Source organism: Strix uralensis, chromosome Z (genome assembly GCF_047716275.1).
Source record: "Strix uralensis isolate ZFMK-TIS-50842 chromosome Z, bStrUra1, whole genome shotgun sequence".
Lineage (NCBI taxonomy): Eukaryota > Metazoa > Chordata > Aves > Strigiformes > Strigidae > Strix > Strix uralensis.
In genome coordinates this window covers 64212495-64235607 of record NC_134012.1, presented here as the reverse complement: position 1 = coordinate 64235607, position 23113 = coordinate 64212495, and the positions used below count along the sequence as shown (strand labels likewise).

The 23113-nt window shown below is 38.0% G+C and overlaps 2 protein-coding genes and 1 long non-coding RNA gene across 10 annotated transcripts in view; 1 reads left to right on the top strand and 2 right to left on the bottom strand.

Moving 5' to 3' along the window:
* Positions 1 to 23113, top strand: part of GNE (glucosamine (UDP-N-acetyl)-2-epimerase/N-acetylmannosamine kinase) — a 30107-nt gene that overhangs the window by 3453 nt on the left and 3541 nt on the right. Inside the window, exons 1-11 of one of the 7 annotated variants that reach the window (XM_074856234.1) lie at positions 2880 to 2916; positions 5933 to 6028; positions 7973 to 8181; positions 10936 to 11387; positions 12445 to 12597; positions 13066 to 13278; positions 13965 to 14052; positions 15089 to 15299; positions 18129 to 18258; positions 21306 to 21527; positions 22585 to 22767. In XM_074856234.1, the coding sequence (XP_074712335.1) occupies positions 8018 to 8181; positions 10936 to 11387; positions 12445 to 12597; positions 13066 to 13278; positions 13965 to 14052; positions 15089 to 15299; positions 18129 to 18258; positions 21306 to 21527; positions 22585 to 22767 (1816 nt within the window). In that variant the 5' untranslated portion in view covers positions 2880 to 2916; positions 5933 to 6028; positions 7973 to 8017. Of the gene's footprint in view, positions 1 to 967; positions 2917 to 3243; positions 3288 to 3308; positions 3328 to 4875; positions 5551 to 5932; positions 6029 to 7972; positions 8182 to 10935; positions 11388 to 12444; positions 12598 to 13065; positions 13279 to 13964; positions 14053 to 15088; positions 15300 to 18128; positions 18259 to 21305; positions 21528 to 22584; positions 22768 to 23113 lie in introns of those variants that run through there. The other 6 variants (XM_074856231.1, XM_074856233.1, XM_074856235.1 and 3 more) reach the window with 6 other exon arrangements.
* LOC141937919 (uncharacterized) lies at positions 4199 to 12438 on the bottom strand. Of its 2 annotated transcripts, XR_012627116.1 has the most exons (4): positions 11240 to 12438; positions 10598 to 11081; positions 8772 to 8950; positions 4199 to 4618 (listed from the first exon to the last, which is right to left on the bottom strand). It is a non-coding gene; the product is annotated as an uncharacterized LOC141937919 (long non-coding RNA). The 2 variants fall into 2 exon arrangements; XR_012627117.1 differs by lacking the exon at positions 4199 to 4618 and having other exon boundaries at positions 8241 to 8950; positions 10946 to 11081.
* The window catches only part of CLTA (clathrin light chain A), a 28444-nt gene continuing 24763 nt past the window's right edge, over positions 19433 to 23113 (bottom strand). The window contains exon 5 of the mRNA XM_074856245.1: positions 19433 to 19498. Within this exon, the coding sequence (XP_074712346.1) occupies positions 19474 to 19498 (25 nt within the window). The 3' untranslated portion in view covers positions 19433 to 19473. The remainder of the gene's footprint in view (positions 19499 to 23113) is intronic.

The window sequence follows — 23113 nt, the reverse complement described above, 5'->3', positions numbered from 1 at the left end:
ATTCTGTGATTTTGTGATTCTAGTTGCTTTTGAAAATCTTAGCCCAAGGTTTCCTTTTCTTACAGTCAGCAGCTGGTTTTGACATTAATAAAATGGATGTAAATTAAGAGTTAAGGAAAAAAGTAATTAAAGCTCCACCTCATGTAGATGTTGATTTAAAAAGACACATTCCTTTACTTTCGGGAGGTAGGAAGTAACATGGTGCTTAGCCCCAGTGCAGAAGATCACAGTACTGCTGACTGTCTGTCCACACTATCCATCTCCTGAACATAGTCATGCACTGACAAATCCCTTCTCAGACCACAGTTTAGCATCTTTCACCTCTTTTGGGGTAGGTTTCCAAAGAGTCTGATCTTTCAGCCAGCTGAAAACCAAAACAGATGATCTTGGTCCTTCTGTTCAAATCTTAAGCAGCATGACCTCTCTAGAAAGAAATAAGCTCATCATCTCCAGTATTTCTCTGCATGGGTGTTACCATTTCTGCACAGCTTTTTGGTGAGGATAGGGCCAATGAATTAATGTGAACACTGAGACTCTACTCTTCTAATGAGTCTCAGTACTGTCTGGCAAGGACAGCAGGCCATCTTCACAGCATCATTGAAGATTCTGAGCAGTAAAGGGTAAGACTGACAGCAGCAGGCAGATTATGGGCTGAAGCTTCTCCTCCCATCTCACCTTTCTGGATAGCGTTTGTCTTCCTGCTGGAGAGACTTGGGGCAGGGCTTACTCACACAAGATAAATTTAATCGTATTTATGTAATACACAAGGTCTGTGGGGGAGAAATAACCAAAAGGAGCATAAACATTCCCCCTTCTGCAGCTTGTGCTGCAAGATGCCGAAACACCATTAGAACACTTCTGGAAAAAACATATCAAGAGATGCATAGATGCTGTTGTAAGAATAATTAACTCTCAATGCATTTGCTTCTAGCTACATAAGTACTAGTTTAATTCAGGATTTGTAAATATATACACACTTTCATACACTCATGCTCAAATATGATTCAGGCTCAGCATTTTGTTTCAGTGAAACCAGCTGTAGGTAGACTGGTGAGCTTATCATAACCCAAAAGCATTTAGAGGAGACAATTCAAACTTACTTATAATGACATTTCTAGAATGCACATAGGTTTCTAAGCAACGTGCAATATGCATAAAGAAAATCTAGTGATGCAGAGAACAATGAAAACAACTTAAGTGGGACATGAATTGGACCTAAGGTGCCTTCCAGTTGCTATTAGTACCTCTGGTCAGTATTTCAAGTTAAGATCCCTGGTAATTTGAGAAGTGGGTGTGTTGCAATATTCTCAAAACACTGAGGCTTTGAAGAGCTATGACTCATTGGACCACAGCTGTCCCAGGACTTTCTGAACATCAGCATAAGATATTCTATTTCTCTTGGAGAGTGGTCAATTCAGAGTTTTAAATTCCCAAGGGCAAATCTTAAAGGTTTTTTACTTTACATTTCAAATCACCATAATTCCTATTTAAGATCTTTTTTTAGTTGGGAGATTTCAGTGTTTATTCCTCAAAGCCTTTCTAAACAAATATTTATAACTGGTAGAAAGTCAACTTTTTCTCCCTAGTAAAGGACAGGAAGACAACCATTCCAATTCCTTGCCTCTATTTTCTTTTAGGTATGTCAGACAAGGAGTCACCATTAAGGCTAATTTTCTTGAGACATAGAGGGTGAGAGCAGAAGGGATTTGAGACACTTCAGATATTATATGGATGAACAAAGATACAATTTGGACTGAAAAACTATGTCAGAGTGCAGGTACCAAAAAGCTGAATGTGGCACAGGCTTGATCAGACTGTACCACGTTAGACTGTCACATTTCAGCCACACAAACATGAGATCTATCAGAGGGAGAAAAGTGGGTGAAGAATTCTCATTTTATTGGGATTGTGTGCCACCAGCTACCTAAACGTTTTGTTTTGGTGCTTCCATAGCAAAATATAGTGGGCATAGGTTGTTGTTGTCACACATGATGCCTAGGGTATTGAACTAGGATCCAAGTCACAGTAGTCTCACTAGTAAGAGACCACTTTGACCCCAAAACACATTCAGTGTGAGGAAACAAGACAAATCTCTTACAATCCACTGAAAGACAGATGATCAGCAAGACTTGACAGCTGGTGTAACAGCTCTCTTGATTGTGTCACTTGCCAGTGGAGTCAACAGGATTTAAGGAGCAGGCATTCTTGGCTGAATTAACACCAAAGTAATAGAATTCTGCAGCATGCCTGAAAACTCTCTGAGCTACAGGCAGGTGCTCTAACCATACAGGGCTATAGTTCCTCACAGCCTGCAAGATCAGGCAGCCTCCTTATTCTTCCATGCATTGCTGTGGGCTGTGCCTGTCCTCACTTTGCACCTCGTACAGGCAACCTCATAGTTCATAGTTTTCTGACAGCCCTCATTTTAAAAGCTCTTAACATGATGGTAATCCCCACTAAAGCAGTTTTAACAGCATTGCTCTGATGCGTATTGCATCACGTTATTCCATATATAAACCAAGAGCAAGAGGCTGTCCTGAGATAAGGATACAGTTCCTCACTACAGAAGCAAACCAGCACATGACCCTACAAACACTACCACGAACAGCCCCATGCTCAGTCCTTTGCCAGGGAGACGTCCAGCTCGACGCTGCTCAGGGCTGCTACCCCGTCACTCCGCAGACGCCCGCAGCAGAAGGTGTTCAGTGCCAGGCCAAGAGAAGAGACCCCGGCTCCCGCGGCTGGCTTCAAGCTGTAGGACGCCTATCAGCCTGGTGAAAGCCCGCTCAACTGGGCCCATCCGCCCCGCCCCCAGCCCTCCGCGGAGGCGGGAGGGGCGGGACCGCCCTGCTGAGGGCGGGGTTTTCGTCCCGGTTCGGCGTTTGATGAGCCAAGCTCCAGCGTCGTCGCTGTGGGGTGAGGTGATCGTGAGATGGGGTCACGCTGGCCTGGCCTGGCCTACGCGGGGTGCCTGGGGGCCCAGAGAAACTGGGGCCGCTCAGGTCGTGCTGCTGGGCGGGGAAGGTCGCGCGGCATCGCCTTACCGGCCCGGGGGAAGTAGGGGGGAGGGTGGCAGGAGCGCTGCAGAAGCTCTGCAGAGCCGCCGGTGGCCGCGCCCCGGCGCCGGGGCGTCATCGAGCGGGAAGAGCTCCGCCGGCTGTGCGTAGGCTTTATTGCGCGCCGCGGCCGGCGCAGGGCTGGGGGTGGGTGCGCATGCGTCCGTGGCGCTGCTGTGAGGGTGAGCGCTGGGGGCAGCGGGCTGGGCGTACGCACACCTGTGCGGCGAGGTATGCAGCGGGGGGACCTGCGCCGGGAGTATGTGCACGGGTATGTTGCGGAGTTCAGCGGGAACGGCCTTGCCAAGGCATGTGTGCACGGATGCGTCTAGGGGAGATACTGCACATGGAAAGGTGCACGTGAGTCTTTTCCGAGGGAATAAAGAGAATGGCCTTAGGTGTGGGTATATACACATGTGCAAATGGGGGAAAATGGAAGGATTGACCACAGAAAGGCATGTGTGCAGTTCTGCGTATTGGAGGTGTGTTGAGGGACTGTCCTTGCACACATGGATTTAACGGGCCTATAGAGGAAATGACCCTGCACGTGGATATGTGCACACACGTAAGTTGCATGGCGGAAAGGTTTTCCATGCAGAAGTGTGTGCTAGTGTGTATTGGGGGTGTACATCGGGAATGATACTTTGCAGATGTGGAATAAAGGAGGTACAGAAGGGCAGACCCTTCACTTGGGTAATAAATCTATCTATATACTTGAGAGGTGTAGAGGAGGTGATCCCATGTACACATAAAGAAGGCAGGCAGTGAAGAGGTTGATCCCATTTGTGGGGGGAAGTGGTGGGAAGGGTTTCTCACCTTAGCATGGGGTAACATGTGCACAGGGTGAGACAAGAAACAAATACACAAAGTTACAGAATGCTTTTCCACTTGCACTGATGTGTTCAGGGGGGTTGTTGAAAGATTTGATTTTGTATATGGCCACCAGCATAGGGCTGTGGCAATAGGCCCCACATGTGTGTGCATATGGGCAATACAGAAGCAATGGCCCCATGAGTAGAGTGGCATGAATACACATACTAGTACATGGTGTGGGAAGAGTTTTGGACAGAATAGCCTATATACATACCACACAGAGAAACAAATGAGAAGATGGAATGACTCCACAAGCACGCAAGCATGTGCAGAGATTGCAAAGAGGAGTATTCCAGGCTCTTTGATTTTAAAAATCATTGCTTTAGAAATGTGAATGTCGAATATACAGACGGTATTATTTGTGAAACACTGATAAAGGGCTGTCTCATGCACTTGAGACTGCTGACAGGAATAGTAGCTACGTGGTTGCTGTAAAATCTGGCCCAGAATTCTGCTGTCTTAAAAAGTCCTTGAACCTCTAAAAGCCTTAGGATGGGGTATGGAAGAGCACTAGACTAAAACAAGTAGAGATTAATTATTTCAAGTAGCCCTTCATGGAGCATTCTTATTTCTTCTCCTTTCTGCTGAAGATTACTAGTCCCAGCAAGGTGGAAGATGTAGACCTTGGAACAGGAAGATTCCGGACTAGAGAAGGCTGTGTAGATCAAATTCAGTATACCATCAAACACCTAGAAATTAGGAGGCAACTGTTAGTGATTAATTACTTAAAAGAATTTCAGTGAACTGTTCTGAAAAGAGTGATTCGCCTGAAAAACCTCTTAAATTCTAAAATCATAGGGGTAACAAACTTAAAATTATGTAGCTAGGACATTACAGCTCTGCTTGAAGGAATATACTGTTAGTGAAGGGACTTTGCCACTACATTGACAGTGAATACTATCTGAAAATACAGAATTATTTTTGCATTTACAGGTTCAGAATAAGTCAGAGTCAAGCTAGAATTCTGTCTTTTTAAACTGTGATGTAGCAATATTTTTCTTTACATGAAACACGTAAAAAAATATTCCTCATGTAGTTAACACATATTAGATTGTTTTCAGTCCTTTTGCTAGGGTAAATATTTTGGTTCTTCAGAAAAACGTGTTAAAACTGACAGCAGTAGAAGAACTGTGTCTGCACCAAGGCCTGTGTGTGGCTTATTTGCAAGGTTTTGAAACTATTGTGTTACAGAGGTTTAAGGCAGTACTAAAAATAATTCTGCTTTGGGGCTTGCTGAAACTTAATGTTAACAGAAGTTGAAATGCTCAAATAACATGAATTGCTTTTTGATTCTGGTCAGTTCATATGCCTTTGAAGTATCTCCACATGTATCTCTGAAATTATTTCAAGAGACCATTATTGCAGCCCATAGCAACTGTAATTAAATGTGATCTGTGTGGCCAGAAAGATGTGTGATCTAGCAGTTCACTTCTGGTAGATCTGTAGTTATGGTGAACCATGAGATTTATTTTTTTTTTTAATAATTTACAGACAATATTTCAGGAGATGGTATTTTCTGGATTTGGATTGAAAGGTTCTAGAATTTTAGACACTGCTTGAAGATCATGGGGGACAGAAAACTATTATACTTCTTAAAAGCCTGCTTTGCATAAATGAAAAGGTAACTACTTTGTCAGAGGGTCAGAACTGATGGTTCTAGCTCAGATAACTTGAAGTAAGCAGGCTTTGGGTAAACTCACTTTGTCACTTCCTCATTCAGTGCCCTTTGACTTTGGCTTCTCAGTTTATATAGTATAGAATATGCAGTCTTGTGAGAGATTTGCTTCTAATTATACTAACATTCATGCAGTTTCAAAGACAAGCTTATAGGGATGTCAGAAGTGGCCCTCACATCTTGAATGTGATTTTTATTTGAATTAGTGGCTGTTTTTACATATGCAATGACAGGATGTCCTGCTCAGAGTGATCTCCAAAAAGAGGTTGTTTTAGAAACGAGAAAGCAGTGGTTCAGTCAGATCTGAATCTAGCTAATGTGGTTTCAGGTTTCCCTCGTTGATACAGGATAACATGCTCTCTGATCTACCTTTATACAGCATCTAAAATCCTGCAAAGTACTCCCTCTACATTTTCAAAATGAGGTACTGAATTTCTTACATACTTTTAAAATATTTCAAGCCTGTTGGACAAAAAAAAAGACAAGATTAAATTAAAACAGTTATCGTATATACTGTGATACGTAACTGCAGATGCTTTCAGCATGAGGAGATAATTTGCCGGAAGGATTATCATCTGACCATTTGAAGTAAGGTTCAAATGTAAATTCAAATGAAGGATATCTATCACTTCATGACTGAATCCATAGAAGTCAGCTTAATTTGTCCTGATAGTAATCAAATGCTGAAATTCCAAATTGTATCTATTTTACTGAAGTTGGTTAGCGTAGCCATAGCTGCTTTGCTTCAGTAAATGAGAAGTGCCATTTCATGTGAGTTTAGTGATGGCAGCCATCTTTGCTTTTTGCCACTTCAGTTTTATTCTGAAAGGTAGTGTAAAATCAGGAATCATGGCTGTTGGAGGAAAAACATCACTGCCAATCATAGTTTTGCAGAGCCATAGTGGATAGCAAGCGGAGACTAGAAACATCTCTTACCTTTGACAACTTGGGATAGATTCGTGATCACCCTAACATTACACCAAAACATTGTTTCATTATCTGTGATAAAACCTAAACTAATCTGTGTTAAAAATAGGGTAATCTTTGAAAAGTTGCTAAATTTTAAGATTCATAAGAATGGGATGTCACAATAGCCTTTCCTTTAAAATTTACTGACAAAAATGAAATGCAATATAAAAGGAGCATGACATTGTATGTCAATATTGTCATGCTTGCATAGGAGCTGCACAGAAAGAGCTTCCCTAGCTGTAGAGAGATTGATACTCGGAGTCAGAGACGAGCAATCCTTGTGCATTAATATGGAAAAAGTTTACTTGCCATTAAACTGTAGTAAAAATCTGACAAAATGTTAGATTTCATACTGAAAAGATGGTACTTACCTAAAATACAGTTATCTTTGGAAGGAGGACAACAATAAGCTTATAGATAGCTGGTCTGATATGCTCTGCTACCAACTTAGTAATTTCTGTTTGAGGGGGAGTCACTGCTGTATACTATTTTAATAGGCTTTTCTTTTTCTCTGAAATGTTTTTTCCAATTGCTAAATGGAAACAAAACCCACAATAAAAACATCAAGGCAAAATGGTAAACAGAGGATGTGTAAACATTAAAAATTATTACATAGTTTAATCAGCTACTAAAGTTGTTAAATTTGGTTAGAGAAAATGTCTTGTTAAAATAACTCTTGATGTTGCTTGCGAAAATACTGCGTTTCTGTGGCATTTCAATTGTCAGAAACTTTTTTTTTCAATAGCCTCCAAATTGCCTGGTGATAATCATCACCCTTATTTGTCTACTTGTTCCTAAAAGTTGTTGTCTTATTGTAACCTAATTTTGTATTATTGAATATCTTGATGTACTTTGGCCTGCAAAACAGTATGGAAGGGTTTAGAAGTTAATGTTTAACTCACTTTACCTCACCAAAGTGTTTTTAACAGGTACATAAACTGACTGAGGTAAAAACTTTATCTTTTTGTTCAGAGAGTCTGTCAGTGAATGTATCTTTTAGCTGTTTGTTCCATTCTGTGGTTTTGGAATATGAGGTTATTTCACTTACTAAGGCATCAATGTTTCAGAAGTTTCCATCTGAACAGGAAAAAGTAGTTTACTATTTAATTACAGTTGAACTTCCTATTACTTAAATATTGTTTATATAGAATTTTTATATATTATTTACAGAAATAGAGGTATTAAAATTAAGTAAGCTTTAACTAAAAAGAAAATATAAATGTCCTTTTCTAAAATCTTCTAATGATAGGTACTGTCTTTTATCAATGGATGAGTTAGTATGTGTCACAGTTCTGGGCTGCACTTCTGTATGCCTTTCATGAAGTGTACCATGTACTTGCTGTAAAAATTATTATTAATGTTGCTTCTTCCCCCCCCCCCCCCCCCCCCTTTATTTCAGGAAGTGTATTTCAAGAATCTTTCAAAACAGAAACAAAAGGAAGTCATGGAGAAGAATGGTAACATCCACAAACTTCGTGTTTGCGTTGCTACTTGCAACCGTGCTGATTATTCAAAATTAGCTCCCATTATGTTTGGCATAAAGGCAGAACCACAGTTCTTTGAGCTTGATGTTGTAGTGCTTGGTTCCCACCTGATTGATGATTATGGGTAAGGTGAATTTTTGTCTCTCTGCCAATCTGTTTCTGGGGTGTTAGCGATAACATCATGAATGTTAGGTAACAAAATCCTTGTCATCATGAATGTATACAACAAAATTTTAAATGTATTTTTTCAGATTTTATTTCATTTTGCAGCTCCTTCTGTGATTGCATATTTCTGGGTTTTTTTCAACAAGTCCTGGAATTTTGAAAGTTTTTTGTAAATGCTGTAATTGAGATGTTCAACAGGATCCCAGACTATATGAAGTGAGAAACTCAATTAATTGAGATTTCTCTAAGAATCTGGTGATTATTGAATAAAAATGTGCTATAGTTTTTAATGCTCACAGAGGAAAGAAAATCTTCAGTCATTTAATGTTGTAGCTCTTCCACTTTGTATAGTTATTGGAGAAAGTACTTATATATTCCATATCCCAGGAGAATACTGTTAGTTCTTACTTCCAGGATTGTGGAGGAAGGAAAGGGTAGTTGTCTCTTTCTGACAAAATGAATAACTGATAGATTTATTAGGTATAGTTTGGCAGGAGAGATTAGGGTCCCCTCCATAACACCCTATAAGTAAGCAGTCAGATCACCTGCCTGGGAGGATGGAATGTCTTGGTCCAAATCCCTTCCTTTGGAAGGACTTTCCACATCCAGGTGAATAGTCTGCTGTTTGTTGGGGAAAAGGCAGAAGGAGCAGCATACATATTCTTACTGAGGTTGTGGTTGTTTGGTTGGTTTTGCTCAGGCTGCATTTACCAGATTGGGCCCAGTAACTGCAATAGACAGGAAAATGCTTACTTTACAAGTCAAAATCAGACTTTAGCATAAGGCTTGCAGCATATTAGCATTGTTGAACTTTCATTCTCAGTATAGTTCTCTGTTCCTTGCTAATAACATCTTTCCATCTAATAACATGTCAAGATGAATTCAACACCACAAAACAAACCCAATTTAAAAAAACAAACAAAAAAACCCCAATCAAACTTCTTGGCAGGTTAGCATGTTGAATTACATCCTGTCTGATTGGAGAAATGAGGTGATACCATTTTATTTGCTGAAGAGGAGAAATATGACCCTGATTTTTCTACAGTCCTGAATCTTTTGCTGTCTGCAAGACTTGTGCAAAGTAGTATGAAATACTACTTTTCCAATTCCAAGGTGTTTAACACCCGTCTTTCTGATGTAAATGATTTGTAATGCACAAAGCAGTAAAGGTTTTGATCTAAAAAATGTTGTTGCTTTTAGTTGCTTTGTGGTAAGTATTCTTAAACCCTGGTACTGCTTGGGGCTTTTTGGGGGACCTAGCCCTGCACTCCTTAATTTGGGGGATCCTAGAGAATTAAAGGTCCTCAAAATGTATGTGTTCTAATGATTTGAGTAGGGTAATCAACAGTAGCAAAATTCAAATAATAGCGATCCTGTGAAATGTTTCTCACTAAAATATTTAGAGGACAGTAAAAGAAACAAAACAACAAAAATGCAGTCTTGTTCCCTAGATTTTGATCTTTCAGAAGGGAAAGAATATAGAAGAGAAGAAAGTTTTTGAGATAAATGTACATAGTAGAGAAAAAGGTAGGTCTATGAAGGGTAATTGTAAATGGAGTTGGAAATGTAATGCGGTTTATGCTATAAAAATCTGAGCCGCTTCACTCAGTCACATAAAAAGGCTTTGCCTTTTTAAAAAAACAAATTACCTGACAAGTTAGTTACTTGTAGGAATGTATTCTATGTGTTTCAGCAGTGAGCAGAACTGAATAGTTAGGATTTTCTTTAGTTATGCAGAATGTAGATTGCTTCTTTACTTGAGCTGGAGCACTTTATAGTCCTTGCTATCTTTGCACAGCTTGCAGATCGTGAGATTTTCGTTTGCAGAGTATGAGTAGCAGAGTGGATTTAATGAAAATTAAATCTGATTTAAATCAGTTTAAAAGTGTAATGCTTTGAATAAGACAGTGAATGTGTCAGATGGGTTAAAGACAAAATTGGAAAGCTTCTGGGTCTTTTTCTCTCTTATTCCAGCCCGAGTGTCCAGACTTCTTAGATCAGATTTAGTGCATGTGGAAAACAGGTATTATACAGATGTGTGATCTTTCATATTTCATACATGTTAACTTTAAACAGTATCAATTCTCAGTATTCAAGGCATGTTTTAACTTCCCCATTATGAAACGAAGCTCATAGTGTGTGTGGAAAGCCTTTTTTTTAGTGCTGTTTTTTTAGTCTGTTTCCTTTGAACTTAAGGCCTTTGTGCAGTGATTTCTTAAGTCTATAAGTCTTTATACAGCTCAAATACAGAATCTGAAAAATGAATGCTAGCTGCAGGATGTTTTCCTTGAACATACAGGCCTCAGCTTTGCATCATATCTGTTGTATTTATACATTCGTCCAGCAGTCGATATATTGGTGAGGAGTCAACATACCTTTCATGAATGGAAACCATACCATATCTATTCTCCAAAAGGCTCTGCAAACACATGAACAAAGAGTTTGTTTTCTGAGGATTTCCAGAACATGTTCAGCAAAGCTGCTTATTAAAGGTGTCTAGAAAACTTGATGCTTGGTATATGAGGGAAGATCTTCATATGGATGAGAACATTCTGTTAAAATCTTAAAAACTGTTTTCCTCAATGAAGGAGGTATAATAAGCAGGCCTGTGTTCAAACCCAGTACAGCTATTCTAATACACAGTTATTTTGTCAAACTGTATTGCTGTAAAACCAAGTTGTATTTACTCTAACCCTTTTGCTCTTACCTTCAGTAATACCTACCGTATGATTGAACAAGATGACTTCGATATTCATACAAGATTGCACACCATTGTGAGAGGAGAGGATGAGGCAGCTATGGTGGAGTCAGTTGGCCTTGCATTAGTCAAGTTACCAGATGTCCTGAACCGCCTGAAACCTGATATAATGATAGTTCATGGGGACAGATTTGATGCTTTGGCCCTGGCCACATCTGCAGCCCTGATGAATATTCGCATTCTTCACATTGAAGGTGGGGAAGTCAGTGGGACCATTGATGACTCTATCAGACACGCTATAACCAAACTGGCCCATTACCATGTGTGTTGCACAAGGAGTGCAGAGCAGCATTTGATAGCCATGTGTGAAGACCATGACCGCATCCTTTTAGCAGGCTGTCCCTCGTATGACAAGCTTCTCTCTGCCAGAAATAAGGACTACATGAGTATTATACGCATGTGGCTAGGTGAGCAGTCCACTTCTTACTTTTTTCATATGACTTTCAACACTAGACAAAGTCAGTAACTAGGTTATCAGTCAATGGGATCTATTGACCAGTGACTCTGAGAAAAGTACAGGAAAGAAAGAGACAGACTTCATGCTAGCCAGTTTAAATTTGGTTAATTGGAGATGATTATCAAGCATCAACCTGCTTCTCAAAAAAACAGTATATTTGGTAATAGTATCTTGTATTTCTTTCTACATTTTCTTTTGTTCTGTGTTCTACCATGTACAGCTGGAAAGCTACAAATCTCTCCTAGTAAACATATCTGGTCCTTTTGCCAAATCAAAAAAATAACCCCTTAAATGGGTAACTTCTCTGAGCTGAACAATTAAAAAACAAAACAGTCTTCTGTGAACAGTTATTTTGGTGTAAAGGATGTCTTTAAATAGAATCAAAGCTGTTCAGGGCTAATCTAAAAGAAATCAAAGGGAATTTATATTGTGAACATTCTTTTGAGGAATACACGTTCATTGACTTACAAATAATTTCTGTAAACAGTGGGGTTTTGTGTTTGCGTTTTATCTTTGACAAAGCAATCTCCTATATGGCACATAGTTGGAAGCTGGAATTTTCTTAGATCAGTAGGTGAATATTTTGCAGATAAACTTTTTTATCAAATGTACTAAAACAAGTATGACTGACTTTTTTAAAGCAATGGGAATGAATCTTTGCTTTAAGATGGGCAACTGACAGAAAACCTGAGCAGCTTCAGGGCTTTCATATTATTCTAGATTTGTACTGGTGAGAGCTTTAGATGTAGGCCTGAAAGTTAGCAGTTTGCTGGGGTTTAGGTAGTGGTCTCTGAAGTTACGAGACTTGCTTAGAGAGGCAAATAACAAGCTATATTCTCCTGTTACTCCCTTGACTTTTATTGTAGCATTGAAATTTGTGTTAGATACCCCATTCAGTGCCTTGACTGTTCAGGCTTTCACATCTGTAGTTTCAAAAGTATGTCCTCCCTTCCTCTGAACTATTCTGTGCCAATAAAAAAAACTTTTCTTGGGCTTCATTTGGACAGGTGAAGATGTCAAAACCAGAGATTATATAGTTGCTCTGCAACACCCTGTAACCACAGATATTAAACATTCCATAAAGATGTTTGAGCTGACACTAGATGCACTCATCTCCTTTAAAAAGAGAACACTTGTTCTATTCCCTAATGTGGATGCAGGTGAGTAAAATACCTTCATGACAGAAGGACACAAAACAGATTGTCTTTAAAGCATACATTGGTTCTTACGGAGTGCTTTTATCCTGGAACCTCCAGCCAGGTGGAAATAGCTGGATGGTCTCAGCATCATCTGTGCATCTGCTGCAGTTCCATGTTCACATTCCTGGAGGACATTCCAGCTTTTCAGTGGTGGGGGGAAGATGAAGGGAAACCATGTGACATGTAAAAGCAATATCAGTGCCTATTAAATTAACTAAAAACTACATAAAGATTTTTGCAGTGGATTTGGGGGTCAAATTTGGGCTTAAGTGCCCAGCTCTGCAACTTATACTGTGAGGGTAAAAAGAGAACAAAAAGCCAACTCAGAGCTGGCAATTCAATGAACAGCTGTTAGCTCCTTTGCATGTTTGGACTTTCAGTTTAACAATATAACTTGAATCATTTATTCTACATCTTGTTTTTCTGTAGGAAGCAAAGAGATGGTTCGGGTGATGAGGAAGAAGGGCATTGAACACCATCCTAATTTTCGGGCCGTAAAACATGTCCCATTTGACCAGTTCATTCAGTTAGTTGCTCATGCTGGTTGTATGATTGGCAACAGCAGTTGTGGTGTCAGAGAGGTGGGAGCGTTCGGTACACCGGTCATCAACTTGGGGACACGTCAGACAGGAAGAGAAACAGGTACACGTTTGCTTAACTTTTGATTTCCTTACGGTTCTGAGGTTTTTTTTCTTCCACTGGATAAAGTCAAATGAATGCTTGACAGAGGCCATCCTGCAGTATCAGTGCAACATAATTTTTAACCCATTTTAAAGCTTCACTGGTTATTTCTGTATCATGTTAGTGCTGCTTGTGTGTTTATGTAAGATAATGAGGTTTGTATCTATAGACAAGTTAAAATACATCTCCATTTGCAGTGGATTCCATTTAGCAGAATAGACAACTAATTGTTTTTCTTTACAGCTAGTTTGGTGTTTGACACGTATTAAAATTTCACTTTAAAAAATACAAACTTTTCACCACTTCAGGAACTAACTGTATTACAGTATTTCATAGATATGCAGGTATGACACAAATAGCCCTGTTTTCATTTATGCATTTTTAATTTAGTAATAGAATTCTGTTGAAGGCTAATATGCTACTCTCTAGTGTTTCATAATGCATGACGGTGTATCATAGGAGTCACCATTGCTTTACTGGGAGCAAGAGGAGGCACATAATTGATGAAAAGCGATGTTGATCTGGCTGGAGTCTTTCCTGCTTAGAGGAAATAAAAATAATTATTTCTTTGTCTCTAAAGCAGTTCTTATCCTCTAGTATAATTTGAGGAGCTGACCTGTCCTATTATTTTAACTTTTGTCATCTAGGTGAAAATGTTCTTCATGTTCGTGATGCTGATACCCAGGATAAGATTCTGCATGCTCTACACCTGCAGTTTGGTAAACAGTATCCATGGTAAGTAAATCTTGGTAAATCTTGCTTATTGGAGGGGATGTTAAAGCAGTGGAGTAAAAGGCATTTAGTCCTGAGGTGGCTCATCATATCTGGAGTGCTTTTAATACACTAATGTGAGGTTACAAATTATTTTTCATTTCACATACCTCTTTCAGAATCATAGTGCCATGTCCGGCATGTTAGCTTAGACTAGCATAATTAAGAGAGCTTGTTCCATAGGAACAGCATGGGGGCAAATAGCCTGTCAACCTACCTCTTGTGCGTGAAGGACACACTACTCTATGGCTAGATTGACCTCAGGCATGACACATAGAGAGTCCTGAGTGCAAGCTTCCAGGGAAGCTTCAGGATTATTGCAAGATGCTTTTTTGTTATTCTTCAGCCATACAGTACCTACCCTCAGTTCTTTAACATATAAGTTCTTACAAAGCTGAAGAGATAATATTTGTCTAATTAAAGACAACAATCAAAAGTATATTTCTGAAGAACCTCAACAGAGTAATAAAACTGAATTATGTAATGCCAAATGTCTGGCACTTGTATGATGATATTTTAAAACCAGACATATGTTGGAAATTGACATGTATGTATTATTATGCAGTTGTCATCTTTGATTTAAGTACATCTTGTTGCACATACATAAACTTTCCATATTGTTAGAACTTTATTATGTGAGTACTTTCACTAAACTTTTAATATTTTATGTTTTCTGGCATCATTAACTTTCCAGTTTTCTACATTCCATGTTTCATATTCCAAAATGGAGCTAATGCCAAAATTGCACTATCTGTTGCGTGATCTTCAAACTACTGATACTATCTACAATATCCCACGTTAGACTCAAGTAGTGTGAGCTGCAGTATTGTTGTAGTAGCCATATCATGATTTTGTAATGACACAGTGTTACAGCCTTCTGTCATGTACATTATACATTGCAGTGTTATTTCCATTGTTATTTCCATGCAAGTTATATACATTGCAACTTATACATTGCAGTGTTATTTCCAATTAAATGGATTTTTTTTTCATATTATAGCTCAAAAATATATGGAGATGGTAATGCTGTTCCAAGGATTTTGAAGTTCCTTAAATCTATTGATCTCAAAGAGCCATTGCAAAAGAAATTCTGTTTTCCTCCAGTGAAAGATAGTATCTCTCAAGATATTGACCATATTCTAGAGACACAGAGTGCTCTGGCTGTGGATCTGGGCGGAACAAATCTCCGAGTAGCAATTGTCAGTATGAAGGTAAATATTCTGTGGTGCTTTTAGATATTCTGCAAATTCCATTGGGCTTTGTGGTTCTGTTCCTACAGCAGGGATATGGGCTTGTGATGCAAAAGAGCTCCAAAACAAAGCAGTCCCACTGGCTTTTGCTGTTGAGGGGTAAAGTAAATTTTCCCTTGCTTGTTGCACCTCTAATACAGTCTTGATACAACTTGCCTGCTGGTGTGCTCTTCTGAGACTGCTGTTAAGCTAGCAAAGTACATTTGCTAAAAATGCAAGGGAATGCTGGAATAGATAGTCTGGAAGGGTATGGTGTCTTCATTGCTGAATAGTAGGAACTGGTTAAAAAAGGTTTCTTAAAACGAGCTGAATTACAGTTTCTTCATCTTGCGTTGGAAAAGGGTGGTAGATTTGAGTTGTATGATGATCTTCTAATATTCCTATCGGGGTTTTTCTTTTGTTTTTTATTTTAATTGTGTTGACCGTGTCCTTTAATGTATGAAAAGAGGTGCTTGATGGTTTATACTGTCATCAGAATAAACAGCATTTGATACATACATTAGAATTTGTAGAGACTTTAAAGACTGAGGGAGTTTTGTGTCTGAAAGTGCCTCTCTTCCTGTAGAAGTAACCCATTTGAAATAGGCTTGAAGTTACAGCCTTGTAAAGGCTGTATGGAGATGTTCAGGTTTAGGAGTACTGTGTGATTGAATTGTCTCTATGCTTTGAAGTTCCTCAACCCATTTCTCTGGTAATGGCACAGTCAGAAGTTTTCCTTTGCCTGTGTCATAGCACTAATAAGTATGCACTGCTTGCATAGCTCTGCCAGTCAGCTAACTTAAAAAGATGAAAGTTCATGCTTGGCAAACACAACAAAAATTGAAGTCTTAAAAAACAGCAAGTGAGGCTACCAAAATGGCATCAGTATCAATCTGGTGCCAAATCACTTGCAAAGGCATCTAATAGTGAAACAAGTAAATACACCTATGACTATCAGCTGATTATCCAGTTCAACAGAAAAAATACAAAATTTCTATTTAAACTTGTGAGCTTCAAGCTTATGGGATAAAAATTACTTGGTGATGGTGTAAAAATATTTGAAATAATTCTTATCCAGGTTGATGAATGAAAGGATAGTTAGGACTGAAGAACTCTAATTCATTTAGACACCCGTCTTCCTGTTTCGGGGGGAAAAAAAAAAACTATGAAAGTCCTGAACTCTGCAGCACTTTAAAAGATGTGAATAAAACTCATGTTGAGAAGTCTTTGGCTTTTATTCCCAACAGTATTGGACAATGACTCCTACAGTTACACTGTATACTTCCAGATAACTACATCAGTTAGATACAGTTACCCAGAAAGAAAAGTTGCCTGCAGAAAGGTGAGGGTCTATGTAAATGGACCTGATATGGTCTAGAATTTTTGCATTCATTTAAAAGAAGGTGTCTGGCAGATCTTTAAAGGTCTTACAGTCAACTTTTAACAGTGTAATTTTTTGGATGTAAAATTGACACCACAGTTTCTACCAATAGAGCCTGGGGAAAAAAAAAAAAAAATTTAAAAAAATCCTGTCCATTTTGCAGAGTGTAGCTTGAGGTGGCATTTATGAATGTTGAATGTAGCCAAGCAGAGTGAAAAGGATCAGTATTACATAATAAAATTTATACAATAGGTGTTAGCATTTAACAGAAGATGGCAGAGTTAAAGGTGTAGTTTTCTTTTTATTGAGAAAATAACTTGAGTTTTGAAAAGCTCTTTTTAAAACCTGTTGTGTCTTCTGATAATGTTTGCTGCAGCCTTGTCTTCCAAAATAACTTCCTCTGATTCCCCTCCCGCTCCAAACCAAAAGTGAAGAGGAAACTAAACATAAACTCTATAGCAGATGTGATGCTGAAATGGTGGGATCTAATAATCAAACCATTGACATCTTGGAGTTTTCTAAGTTACTTTGGCAACAATGAATCAGCCATGTTGGATCTAGACTGTCTTTGTTACTCCTTTTTGCTCAGTTGTATTAATCCAATGGTGTTTAATTTGTAGAGTATGGGGGATATAATAGCTAAGCAGCATATCTTCTGTGCAATATTAACATTACATTAAGATTAGTTCCTTAGTACCCACAGATTCAGGCATGCATAATGAATTCTTTCATTACCACTGCATGACTCCTAGGGTTGAAAATGATCCCTTTTTCCTGGACTCTCCCTCCCCCATACAACATAAATCACAGTAGATGGTACTCCAGAAATATTTCAAGTGACTCAGTAGTGCTTAGAAGAAGTTATTTCTGAAAGGATAGTAATCTTGACACTGAAATTTCTAGAATTTCTCTCTGGCTGACTCTCCTCCTGCTGGTAAAATAGCAATCTGTGTGACACCGTGCAAAATTTTCACGTAGTTAAATTGGAAACACTTTATTCTTAAAGCACTATGGGTTTTCTGTTCTTTTCAGCAATTGCTATTCTTTTACTTTTTTCCAACACTTTAGTATTGAGCTTAAGTGCATTGCTGTATCATGGTTTACTCCTAACAACAGTTCCAGTAGCTCCTGTGGTATTTCCTTACATGATCCATGTGTTCCTTAAAATATGTATTTTATTTCAGCCAGGGGAGGTTGATTACAGAAGCAGAATGTAATGCCTAATCTTGCAAACTTGTCCCGCAGAGTTGTCAGGAATCTTGCACAGAACTGCCTGTAGGACCAAGATCTAAGGCATGCATCTGTATTTTTTTTTTTAAGAGAGAAGTTATGACTCTCCATTTTCAAGTTGACCTGTAGTTTAAAGTGAAGAGAAATTTCATCATGAAGTACATTTCTGTGGGGCATGTTTTGTTGTTTTTAATTTCTAGGGTGAAATAGTTAAGAAGTATACCCAGCTCAACCCTAAAACTTATGAAGACAGACTAGAATTAATTCTAAAGATGTGTGTAGAGGCTGCATCAGAGGCAGTAAATGTGAACTGCAGAATTTTGGGAGTAGGTAAGTTAACAAATAATAACTTTGTTTTTTCATCTTAAGTTTTTCAACATGAAATGAAATCACTACCAATTAATTTAAAACACCTTCTTAAAACAGATTTTGTGTATTTTAAGCTCTTAAATTAACGCTAAAACTTTTTAAAATGTCAGTGAAAATAAGAAGCCGACTATAAAGACTGAAGTTGCCCCAGTCTGTAACAACGACAAAAGCAATCTGCTAAGTTATATCTAAACTATGTCTAAAATGTGTGGTATATAGATTTTTGTGGATTTCGAAGCTCCCTGCAGTCTCAGAATTGTGAGTCAGATGCTTAGTGTATATTGAAACAGCTCTTGAAACAACTGCAGCTGAGCCAAGTTTCCTCTACTGTCTGTAAGCCTTTCTTTATGGCCAGGATAAACTGTGAAACAGAATTCTCAGTTACACTAGGGCAGAGTGGAAGGCTAAAATGTTAGATTAAATTTGCAGCTAACAAACAAGCAGACTTTTTGTTGATTTCCGGTTTACTTATACTGTACTAGAGTTCCGAATTAAACTGTGTGTTTATACCAGACAGGACTTCTTCAGTTTAGTGATGACTGGGAACTTTGGGCTTAGATATTACAATTATTTATGTAGGTGTCAAGTCATGTGTCCTGGATTTTTAAGAAGGAGGTAAAATCCTCATTTTAGCTGAGAAATGTTCCAAAAGAAAATAAGTTTGCTCCAGACCAAAATTTACTTGAAACACACAGTATGAAGAAAAGATAATTTGAACTTCTTTTAAAAGTATTATTCAGAACAATGTTAAGTACACAAAGCCATAAGAAGAAAAATGTCAGACCTTCAAATCAAATCTTTCAGACTATCTGCTGGGTAGTACACATAACCACCCAGATTATTTTATTGTGCTCAAAGGCTAAATCTTGAAAGTCTCATAGTTCCTGTAGAAAAGATGGTAAATTCTGCAGCAGTCACTATTGCAAGTATCTAAGAAAGTTTACAGTCAGCTATCTTTATTAGTATAATGAAACCAGAGGTTTGTATATGGGGAAAAAACTCGCCTTTTGTTTGTCATTTTACAAGAATTACATTCCTATTTATTCTTCAGACCCCTTCCTTATGTGACTGATTGCTTACTGTTCAATTACTGAGTAATGAGGGCAAAAGTTGTGCTACAGAATATGAAATTTCTTACCTGGCTGTTTTCTTAGCTGCTCCTTTTGTCATTCAGACTCACAGTTGGATTGGAATAAGAATACTAGATGAAATTGAAAGTTCTCTTTAGAGAATAAATATATAATTCCTATGGGAATAATTAATGTGTTAGATTCTAGTAATTTCCTTAAGGCTAATAATCATAAAATGGAGAATTCATATAACTTTGGAGAAATTTTTGCAAGCCTGAGCAGAAGGGCGGGACTTAATCCTGGACTTTTTTATCAGTAACACTGTCCTTCCAGATATCATAGGTAAGTGTAAAGGTAATAAGCACCAGAAATGAATAAGGAGAAAAGAGCTACTAACAGAAAGCAATGAAAAAAAAGTGTTTCCTCCTTTTAGTCCTATAAACTGCTGTCAGGCACTCAAAATACTAGCTATATGAGCATAAGTTCAGTTGAAGAACTCCCACTAATACAAAACAGGTTTGCAGAGTGATTAAAAATTAGGACTCTGGAGAAAAAAAAAAGCATCATTTTCAACATCTTTTTGTCTTGATGATAAATAAGTCTAGATTGCAACAGCTCTGCAGTTAGTTTTGATTTTTCAAAACAAGGCATTTATATTAAAAACTGTTTGATAAAAATGAGGGAAAAGTAAAGACTATCAGGGCCAAAGGACACTAGCAGCTGTTACTCAATTTTTTTTTTTACTTTTACAAAACACAAATTTTAAACCAAAGGATGCCCAGATCTATACACAAACGTTTCATAGAGGTACTTGTGAGAGCTATCTATTTACTGCTATTAGGCAGTATTTAAGTTATCTTTCTGGAGCTGACAGTAGAGAAAAGAGGATAAAGAGATAGCTTCTGCTAATTCCCATAGTTGTTTACCTCAATTACAGAATTATGCCATTTAGAAAAAGTAGACGTGTTCTAGTAAGCTGTTGCTGAGTTAGCAACTAAGTATTAAATAAGGTTTTGTTGTAATAAACATTTGGTTTTTAAAATCCTAGGGAGACCTTCAAAGATTGACATTGGGAATGTCATTCCTATTAGGTACTTGCTGACAGGTTCTCAGATGATATTTGTTCTTTACAAAGTGAGATTAGGGTCTTACAGCTTTAATGTTCAATTCAGTAGTCTTTGTAGTTTTTGTGGCTGCTTTCTACTATAATGTTAACACTGGGACTCTTTTTTTCTGAACATCTTTAGAAAAGTGACACAATTACATAATCTCTGTAATAGATCAAATGTTCAAACTTTGTTGTCTAGAGCTAAACACCTACATAATAGAGTGGCCTACTTTTCAAAGGTCCTGACAGAGTCCATCAACTTTGGAAGCCTCTCCAGCTAGAGAAAACTGGTTTGGCCTATTATTAGCCATTATTCTGTTCCATAGACAAATCTCTGAATACAGTCTTGATTTTTCTGGAAAAAAATGTATTTTTAAATAGAAATCACTACTCAAAGTCCAGTGATTATTTTTAGTCATTCTAAATCTTGAGAGTTACAGCAAATTTCAGGATAATTCTACTGTTTCAGGGTTTGAACAATTTATTTTATACAGTTTGCTACTGTATGTCTTTCATAAATGACTAAAAAGAAACATAAGTATTAAGTGATTTACTGCAGTCTTGCCTGAAGTAGAAACATTAACCCTAACCATTACCCATCTAGTTAAGATAACTGGGTGCATTGTGATTAGAGCAATGGAGTTCTATGAATTATCTTCACATGTTAAGAAATTGCACTGCCAGTAATAGTAATTTTTACTTTCATGTTCTGCTTCAAAGCCTGTTAGTCGAAATAAAAATACTTGTCATTGCAAAGAGAAAAACATGTTTTACTTAAAGTACTATATGAACTTAGTTTTGATTTTGTCTCCTGTATTTCTGGGACTTAGGTATTTCCACAGGTGGACGGGTAAACTCCCGAGAAGGAATTGTGCTTCACTCTACAAAACTCATTCAGGAGTGGAGTTCTGTGGATCTCAGAACTCCAATATCTGATGCTCTGCACCTGCCAGTCTGGGTGGACAATGATGGAAACTGTGCTGCTCTAGCAGAGAGGAAATTTGGTCATGGAAAAGGAATAGAAAACTTTGTAACGCTCATTACTGGTACAGGTGGGTATGTTAAGAGTGCAATGAAACCCAGAGTCAAAATACCAGCACCATCACTCAGAGGATCAGCTGATGTTAAAAGCATAAACACCACCACTGTGCCTGGAAAACCCTAATACACTAGGTTCTTAAACCAAAAATTCTTTTGCCACTGTAACTATTTGTTTCTTTTAGGGTACTTTTTAATTTATTCAGGCAAATGAAACCTTTTGCATACCATAAGCTTCTTGATAAAAGAAGTTCTGCTGATACAGCTATAAGGCAACCATTTTTTTTTTAAATTAGGAAAATCTAAGCAACTTTAGCTGGAATAATTTTGCTTTTTTCAGCTTTATAGCTTAATTCTCTTCCAGCTGCAGAAATACAAGTCAGATCAGGGTATGTATCTAGACGATAAGGAACTGAATATGAGACATGATTCTTACATCTCAAATGCAAATGTGGGTTAACTTTTCTCAGTTGTTAAGTATATAGTCATTTTTGTCTATATATATAGTTATATATATATATAGGTTTTTATATATATAGAGAGAGAGAGAGTCATATTACTGGTAACAGTAATAACTAGCTGATGAATCCCCACCTAGGGTTTGGGAAGGGGCAGCAGAGGATTGCAGATTTAAGTGTCCTGGCTCTTTAGTACACAAGTTTAGCTGTCTAAATACAACATTAAAACATCTCCTCTGAAATGCAAAATTTTAAGGCCACTTGAAAGGTTAGTTTTGTGCATAAAGAGTGTAACTCACAAGCATAAAAGATCTGTCATAGTAGTTCAGTGCCATCCATAGGCTTTTTGAGAAAGGAGCAGCATTATATACCATTTTGATACATACATGAATAGGAGGGGGCTATGAGCTTGCTTATTAGGTGTGTCGAAGTGTTCTTCAATAACCAGTAATTCTTGGTTTCCAGTATAGAAGACCATTGATGCACATACTTTATCTTGTCTGTCATAGCGTAAGCAAATGTCAATGTCCTGCAGAATTGGGGCCTTTAAAAACTGTTGGGTTTGGTTTTGTTTGAGTTTTTTTTAATTGTAGAAGTTTTCACATCTTTGCAGGAATTGGAGGTGGAATCGTTCATCAACACGAATTGATCCATGGCAGTTCTTTCTGTGCTGCTGAGCTTGGGCATATTGTTGTATCTCTAGATGGACCAGAGTGCCTGTGTGGTAGCCAAGGATGTATAGAAGCATATGCCTCTGGAATAGCTTTACAGAGAGAAGCTAAGAAACTGCATGACGGTATCTATGTACTTTATTTTTGAAAAGAAGATTACTAAATTGCAGTATTGGAAGAAATTTGCAAAGATGATGTTAAGAAAAATAGACCTACCATCTTTTTTCTAGGAGGAGATGAGAATAGGTGTACAGGCAACCAGATAGAATTTCTGTGTATGGCTGACCCAGGAGCCGCCAGAATCCGCATAGCACAATACATTCTCTTTCACTGATAGCAATACCCAGGGCAAGCCACATTTGGAACCACTGGTCTCAAAATTATGAGAAGCATGTAGTAGAGTTTAGTCTCTCCTTTTTAAGTGTGCTGTAATATAATCTGACAGGCATTCTGTGAGGTTTGGTTTTACAG